The sequence below is a fragment of the Arachis ipaensis genome, chromosome B06, assembly GCF_000816755.2.
Source record: "Arachis ipaensis cultivar K30076 chromosome B06, Araip1.1, whole genome shotgun sequence".
NCBI lineage: Eukaryota > Viridiplantae > Streptophyta > Magnoliopsida > Fabales > Fabaceae > Arachis > Arachis ipaensis.
In genome coordinates, this window is record NC_029790.2 from 133,678,066 (window position 1) to 133,686,851 (window position 8,786).

The 8,786-nt window shown below is 38.5% G+C and overlaps 2 protein-coding genes across 4 annotated transcripts in view; one reads left to right on the forward strand and one right to left on the reverse strand.

Moving 5' to 3' along the window:
- Nucleotides 890-1,411, reverse strand: LOC107647718 (ATP-dependent DNA helicase PIF1-like). Its single transcript, XM_016351772.1, has one exon. The coding sequence runs from the start codon at nt 1,409-1,411 to the stop codon at nt 890-892; it is 522 nt and encodes a 173-aa protein (XP_016207258.1).
- Nucleotides 7,024-8,786, forward strand: part of LOC107605542 (splicing factor 3B subunit 3) — an 11,855-nt gene continuing 10,092 nt past the window's right edge. The window contains exons 1-5 of one of the 3 annotated variants that reach the window (XM_021105271.1): nt 7,024-7,431; nt 7,833-7,967; nt 8,096-8,175; nt 8,277-8,360; nt 8,487-8,571. In XM_021105271.1, coding sequence (XP_020960930.1) covers nt 7,264-7,431; nt 7,833-7,967; nt 8,096-8,175; nt 8,277-8,360; nt 8,487-8,571 — 552 coding nt within the window. In that variant the 5' untranslated portion in view covers nt 7,024-7,263. Of the gene's footprint in view, nt 7,432-7,832; nt 7,968-8,095; nt 8,176-8,276; nt 8,361-8,486; nt 8,572-8,786 lie in introns of those variants that run through there. The other 2 variants (XM_016307447.2, XM_021105270.1) reach the window with 2 other exon arrangements.

Sequence of the window (8,786 nt, forward strand, 5' to 3'; positions counted from 1 at the left end):
TACACAAATCCCTAACGGACGCGACGTTTGATTAGACGCGACTGTTGAAAATTTTTAAAAAACACGTCGGTTCTGAAACATCACATCGATTCCTTATCAGGTCGGCTATGGCCCTGAGTTAAATACTCGACCCCAATTCCTAAAAAAAATTGGGCTCGGGTAGGGGCACTGTTCATACCTTGGCCCAACGCTAAGGCCTAGGTCCAAACGAAAGACCCAATCCAAGGAATTGGGTCTCACCCTACACTGACCTCTGACCTACGAAGTCGGTTCTTGCCACGACTTGCTCTAAAGAAGTCGGGAACGAAGATTAGCTGGCAGATAAGCACTCACTTAAATGAGTAACTGCCCCTAAAATCTCTCCACCCACTTCCAGGAGCCACATCCCAACCTCCCTAAGATAAAGGGACGGTTATTCCCCCTTAAATGGTGGAACTACTCCAACGGTGGTTATGGGTTCATCACTATAAATACACTGACACTCCTCAGGTATCATTAAGTCACAATACTCTCTAAACCTGCTTATTCCCTTGCTAACTTAGGCATCGGAGTGTCTTTGCAGGTACCACCCCCCGCTCATTCATACTCACAAGTCGGACGGAGACCCAGGAACGTGATTCCCTTCGAAGGCTTCCCTCTTTAGACGATTGGGCCAACCTAACGAGTCCAGCCCATTAATCTCCGGTTACCCATCGTAACAAGTATCATCCCACCATATATCTTAATCTCATGTAGTAATGTGAATATTTATTCCTAAATATAGACATAGACATGTAGATTATTACTTTATTATAGAACATACTAGTTTTAAGACCCGTGCCAAGCACGGGGAAATAAAAGAGCTGCTTACGGAGAAGATCACGAAAGGACTACATGACTAAGAAACCGTTTAAGGCAGAATGTTAGAAAGCAAGCCGAAAAAAACTTTTCTATAGACAATATTAATAGTATGATCTGAAACTGTGCCGTTAGAACCAACAGATAATATCTTCAGTCCAGAATGCATGCTGACCCGAGAGAGCACAACATAAAGCTGTTCATGAGTAAAAACAGGCCTTGGAAGATATACGCCAACGGTTGATAGCGTTTGACTTTGGGACTTGTTTATGGTCATCGCAAAGCAAAGCGCAACCGGAAACTGTCGTCGAGTAAACTTGATCGGTAATGTATCATTATTAGGTGACATGTTCATCCTGGGAATAAATACAACCTCACCAATATTTCGACCTGCTAATATGACGCACTCAATAATGTGATCACCAAGACGCCTAACCTGCATTCTTGTACCATTGCATAGTCCATTAGATTGGTCAATATTGCGAAGAAGCATCACAAGAACACCGACTTTAAGAACTAACCGGTGTTGGAAAATTCCTGAACAATTCAACTCATTCAATGACTCGGTGCTCATTGTGTATAATTCAGATTCCAGGTGACCATAGTTATTGGTATTGTTATAAGATACAGGAAACCGAAGCCGTAGTCAGGTATATTATTTGGGCCACCCAGGCCTGGATACCGAAGGAGACACTGGATTAGATATACTAAAGGATTGACATCAATAAATATTGAAGATGTAATGACAAAAACACTTCCTAAGTGACGTGGCTAGGACAAATGTGATCCTTGTGATTCTTTTCATGAAAATTAATTGGGTAAGTTAAATTAAACACTTAAGCAATTGATAGTATGACCCTATTAACCGAATAAAATGAGAAAGCAAACTTGTTTAGAATTTGACAATGTGACGAAACAAAAAAATTAAGCAGATGTTGTTCAATGATCCAAGCAACCAAGCGGTGGTCATTAATAAAATTTGGGCCCCCTGAAGCAGAGTACATAGAATCTCAGCTGATGTGATGATCAGACGGCTTAGTAGATGACCCAGTTCAAATATTTAGCATGTAATACAACGATTAATAATCATGATAATGACCATAATATATAAAATATAATAATGTAATATATAATATATAATATATCTCGATGGTTCAGAATTAATTACAGAGACTATAGGAAGCACTTTATACGCAGTCCTCAACCAAAGTGAAAAAAATTGAAGAGTAAAAAGTTCCCACCTCTGGAAGAAAGCCCGATGAAAATGAATAATAAACAGGTAGTCAATAAATGCAACTCATTGGATGAGATCAGTTAGCAAACAAGTAGTGTGAAGTCTAAAAATAGCTGTGATAATTACTCAGTTTAATTACCCCTGAAATAAGTATGACTGAAAGAAGATATAGTATCATTAAATGAAATTCACAGTAAATGTTGAAGCAAGGATGGAAATTCAACTTCATTTACTCCAGGTAGGAAAAGGTCTTGTCACCAGAGATTCACAGGGTTGAACAGGATGAATGAGAAAAAATGGAACACAGCTAAAGTAATTAATTGCATTGAATCACCAAGAATAATGAAATGGAGATAAGATTAGATGAATGGGCAAGTCGGGGGGATATATGATAAATGGAGAGATACATGGGAACCAAGCAAAAAAGATACTGTCACGTTATAGTAAAAAATGAACGCTGCGGAAGATTTCAAAAGCGTATCTGTATATGTAAATGTATGTGCAATGTAAATGCTGGCCTAACAAATAGGCATGGCAGTAAATAACACAAGAATAAATTTGGCAGACAAAAATTAGTGGGGGCACAAGAATAAATTAGGCAGACAAAAATTACTGGGAGCACGATTAAAGGCGTTGGTTGATTACATCTAATCGGTTGTTTACCTGTTTAATGATCATCACTAAACGTGAATAGCAAAAGTTAGGTAGCCAATGTTGGATTAGCGGGGGACAGCAACAGATAAAAAGGCATGGCTTGATAAGATTTAATAGCGTGTTTACCGATGTAAAGATCATCGGTAATCCTTAATAGCTAAAGTTATTCACCCTAAATCAGATTAGCAGGGATTATCAACAGCGCACCTTAAAATGTATTCTGGATATAATTACTGTTAACAACGTAACAGACGAAATAGTGAGGATGAATAATATTTGATGGTATTATAACTATTACCATTATAACCAAAAAGAACAATTGACAAATTACCTGCGCAGGGAGGAGGCCATAGTTAAGGAAAGCAGCGCCAACAAACCGTATATCCTCAAAGTTCCTGAAGTAAGCATTGCCGCACAAAAGCCGGAGCTGCAGCGCACAAGAGGTATTAACTAAATTCGAGGGTGTTAACAGTTGAGGTCAAATAAATTATTCAGATTCAACTAATGGGATCGTCCTGCAATAGTTGAAACAAAAGAATTTTACATGCATGAAGTTGGAGGTTTTATTAGTGAAAACATTGTGAAAAGGAAATCATAAAGTAAATAACCAGTAGAAGAGATGAATCAGGAATTACCCAGGTCACACGAAAATGAAAGTGTGTTGGCCATGCTGAGGAGCAAGATCCATAAAAACGGCCACAAGAAGAATCGGCGGAGCAATCACAGACACGGCTTGCTGTGCCGACCTGACTGAGGTGAGTGACGGCCGATTCAAGGGTTTGGAGTGGAAATGAAATGAAGCGTGGCTGCAGGAGGATAAGGTCACAACATCAGTGTGGGCCAATGCTCACCCAACCCACAGTTACAAAGGGAATAGATTGGGCCCATGTCAGTAGAAAAGACCGGTAAGGCTTGAAAATATCATGATACATCAGTTAATGTCTTTGTATTGAAATGGCCGGAACAAAACGGCAGCCCAAAGCAACATATACCGGCTGTGACTAAAATATGTTAAGTTGCAAAGATTGAAAAAAAGTAACCGCAACACAAGCTGCCGGGCCAACCAGCCATTATCACAACCACGAAATCCAGTTCCGGCATCACTAATAAACAGTACACAACACATTACATAATAACCAGGGAATATGCAGTGGGAATTATAAAATATAAATTAAACATGAAACATTCATAGGTCAAGAGACATGGAGATAACGATCTGAATCATAGGGAACTAATCACCCCCCGGGGACAGAATGCAATCAACTCGGGGGCCAAAATAAAAGATTACAATTGGCAAACCACTAACTTGTTCAGAAAGTGCGTACATAAATCTTAAGAAATCAAAGCGCAAAACAACGCAGAAACAACAACACGTTATTCAGCAATATTCAGACTTCTAGAGAAAACCCCATGCAACCCTTGATGCAAACAACTCCAGGCCATCTCACGCTTCCAATCAACGTCACAACTCTGTCAGCCAAACCAATGGATCGGAACTTGGCCTCCGATACGACAGCATCAAGCGACGACTCAACACCCTCAAAATCACGGACACAATGGCTGATCCCGAGGAGCTCGCGACCTATCTTCAGACAGGGTGTTTCCGTCAGGTTAGTGACGCCAATAAAGAGATGCCGACCCCACGCCATTGCGCCACCGGGTCTAAAGTTGATGGTCATCACATGTACTCCGAACCTTAAAGCAGACCGCTCATAGGTAACGAAATCCACATAATCATCGTGGCCAATCAACGTGGAAAATGTGGAATAGTCCACACATGCCGCTGCGCCTATTTCTATCTCATCTCACGCAGAATCCATGGTGGCGTATCGAACCATAGAGACCGGCTTCTTCATAAATCTACCTTCACTATTGACCCAAAAAACACAGTTGCTGGTCACGGCATACCCACTGCTCAGTCTATTAATCATTTGCAGGGTCCGCGCCGCGGGGCTCCACTGACCTGCACTTGAAAGATACATCTGCACGTCGTATCCAGGAGTTGTCAGGTTACGGTTTGTGAGACTGAGAATCTTATAATCATCACAACCCACCATGCTGCGAAAGGCGTAAGCAGACCACTCCTCACGCTAGTTGAAGTGGTAACCCTCAGACCCAGGATCAGCAATAACAAACCTCCAGGAACCGAACGGGTCCCAAGTGATCAATGAACTCGAACGACCATCTATTGAGTATCTTGCACATAGCTTGCCGGTGTCTGTTCCCACCAGGGAAAACCACGTCCAGTCAAGAGGAGCAGCGACACGAGTTCCAAAGACGAACATAAAAAGCCTCCCACAGTCAGCACCTTTGAGGGGGTTGTCCAAGTGAAGAACCATCGTCTGCCCCCCCCTCCGATTTGAAATGAGTCACCATATTAACCGCCCGGTTCAATCTATTGTACCAATCACGCGACATACACCTCCCCTTCCTATGGTTTTTCCATCGGAACAAAGGAAAATCTTCAAAATCAGGTCGGTTGGCAGGGCAGAGATGTTCAAATTGACTTCATCGCCGCAATGTCCACCACGGAAGCCGTGAGCAGCCTCTTCGACTGTTGCTCGGGACATTCCAAATCGATGATGAGCTTCTTTGCTAGCCACGAAGGAGGAAATGCTCTGTAAACGGTAGAATGGTTTATTTAGTTGGTGTGAGTTCCTACACTGTTAGTGTGGCTCTCCTTAAATGCATAAACAAATGCATAAATAATAGATAACAGATAAATGGATAAATAATAAATAAATACATAGATAATAGCCATGTAATAGAAATGTAATATAATATAATTATCTTCTGCTTTAAATATTGGTTAGAAATAAGTTGTATAATTTCTTCTGCTCTTATTAATGGCTACTATGAGAGCAAGGAGAACATGGACAAAAACTAAAAAATGGTATGACGTCAGGAATAAATGACAACAGGAAAAATAGTAGCATTGTCAACAGTAAAAAAGATCAACTGGTTGGAAGGATTAAAGCAAAGCAAGACCGGCGAAACACGGGCGTTGCATAAGAGAATTCACACACCTAATATTAGCGGGGTTGCGACACCTGGCCTCTTGAAACCGGAAATTAGGATATTAACTTAGGATGAGTTCATCCTTATGCCATAATTCCTAAAACCCCAAATTGAGTAGACTTTTTTTTTTTGGAATTTATATGAATTTTGCATAAGTTTTAATCATGGTGAAAACTCAAATGCAGTTGACTTCACGTGAAGTTGATAGTTGGGAGTCGTTAGATGAAAATTTAGTCAAATCAGTCAAACCATCCAACGGCTCTCAACTATCAACTTCACCTAAAGTCGACTGCACCTGAGTTTTCACCTTTAATCATACGTTAATATATTGAGTTTAGTTTGTATGTATTCACAATGTAAAACATTTTAATTATAAGTATTTTTTGAAGGGTGAATATCCAATCTGATCCTCCTGACAATTATTTCAAAGAAACAACGAGGTTCTAAAAAAAAACTATTTTTTCTGACTACTGACTTTTATTTTTTATGTCAGTCCCATCAAAATAAAGATCAGGATTGAAAATGGTGTTTTTTTTGTTGAGAATCTTTGAGAATCTCGTTGTCCTTCGATATAATTGTCAGGAGTCGTTTATGATTTTTTTTTTAAATGATTATTTACACAATCAATATAAAAATTAGTTTTTTTTTTTTTTACCAAAGATAGGAGACTCGAACCCACAACCTCTTAATTGAGTATGGGGAGCTTATGCCATTTGAGTTATAATTCATTAACCAATATAAAAATTAGTTATATTTACTAATGTGACGTTATTTAATTAGATATACGTATAAAATAATTTTACATTAACAATACATCAAAATTAAATTTTTAAATCTTATAATATATTATATCATAAAATTATTATCTCAAAAATTTAAACTAAAAAAATACATAAATAATTATATATAACAAATATGTTACTCAAAATTCCACGTAAACTCTTGAATTAGAAACCATTATTTTGTTTTGGTTCGGTGATCTTATCCTAACCTGGCAATAATATTCAATTGATTCTCCTCCGATCTAATCAGGAATGGATCCTCTCAATTTTTTTTAATAAATTGAGAAAGTAAAATGTGATCTCTCACAATTAATTTTATAATTATTCATTTTTTTATAATTAAATTTAATACTAATTACTAAACTAAAGGTTCAACTCTAAATATTTTTAATTTTAAAATTCCGTAAAAGTGAAAAGTTGAAATAGAATTGGAAATAAAAATTGAATCAACTTTACACGTAAAACCAAATAATACATAAGTATTATTTTTCATTTTGTTGGAGCTTTGTAATTTTAAATTAAATTAAGTAGTCGTGTAAGTTGATGATAATCGAGCATGTCTGGAAAACCCTCTTCGTTTTGGTTGAATGAGTATGAAATGAAGTATGCATGATGGTAGCAAGAGAAATGAGAAGTTAGTTAAATTTCTTCAACAACCAATCACCAATCCTCACTTCAATTTTTGTTTCTTTCTTCATCTTCAAAACCTAAACTGTTCCAAGCTTCAAGCTATCGTCAATGGCGGTTTCGGAGGAAGAGTGTTCTTCCGCGAAGCCAGGACCGTCTTCGTATCCCTCCACGAAGCCCTACTATCTCTCTAAGTGCGTTCTCAGAGGCAGTGCCGTTCTTCAGGTTCTTTATGGTCACATCCGTTCACCTTCATCGAACGACGTAGTTTTCGGCAAGGTTCAACCCTCGCTCTCTCTCCCTGTTACTCCATTTACTTACCTTCAGAATCTTCTGTCTTATTGGCTTCTGATGCTGCAGTGATTTTCTAGAGTTATTGAATTGCAAGCTTTTATTTGTTTGCGGTGACTCGTTTCAGCTACATTGGTTTAGTTTCCTAATTATAGTCTTAAGCTTTGAATTAGGGTTCATTAAGGTCGGAGGGAATCTGGTAATTGGAACTGAAATGCTAGCTGAAGGAAATGCTGGATTGCACGTTATTTATTGATTTATTTGGTGTCTAACTGAAGCATAACACTTACTGATTATCATGGAAATGGAAATTGGGAAAGGAATGAACCTGAATTAGGCACAAATACTTTAATTCAGCTGAAGTATGTATTTTGTTGTTAATGTTTCAGGAGACATCAATAGAATTGGTGGTCATTGGTGTGGATGGGATTGTACAATCAGTGTGTGATCAACCTGTTTTTGGCATAATCAAAGATCTTGCAATATTGCCATGGAATGCCAAATTCCAAATGCGGGATCCACAGGTATTAATCGCTTCATCTGTAGTGAGCTCAAGCTGATTGTGGTCTTTTATTGTTTTTCCCCTCCTTTTCCTGGGTTTCCTTTTGGCCAAAGTAGAACCTTAGTTGGTGCTTGTTTTCTTGGTCTGTAGATGTGGGGTAAAGATCTTTTGATTGCTTTATCCGATTCTGGGAAGCTTTCATTCCTCACATTTTGCAATGAAATGCACAGGTGAACCCTCTCTTTATCTCTACTAAATTTCCTTGTATGTCTATTATTGATAATTGAGATTCCAGTTTGGTTCATTAATGCAATTTTATGCATCATTGTAGATTTTTCCCTGTAACACATGTTCATCTATCTAGTCCTGGAAACACAAGGGATCTCCCTGGAAGATTGCTAGCAGTTGATTCTAGGTGATAGTTATCTGGAATCTGGATAATAATGTGCTTTCAAAATATAATGCACCATGTTAAAATGGACAAATGTGAAGTGTGTAAACTATTGTGAGTATTTCCAATTCTCATGTTTGTCTTTTTCAGTGGTTGTTTTGTTGCTGCCAGTGCATATGAAGATCGGTTGGCTCTATTTTCTGTGTCAGGGATTGGCAATGATATTGTTGATGAGGTCTGGAACTGCTTTGCCATTATGTATTTTAGATAGGCTTCATATTGGGGTGTGTTGGTAAAAGGTTGTGTGTCTTTTGATTTATGGGTTATACGATAGAAACATGTAGGGCAAGTTGGAGGGATTTGTTATCCTGGTCTCTTCTTTACACCTTCTCTCTCTCTCTCTCTCTCTCTCTCTCTCTCTCTCTCTCTCTCTCTCATTTTCGAAAATAT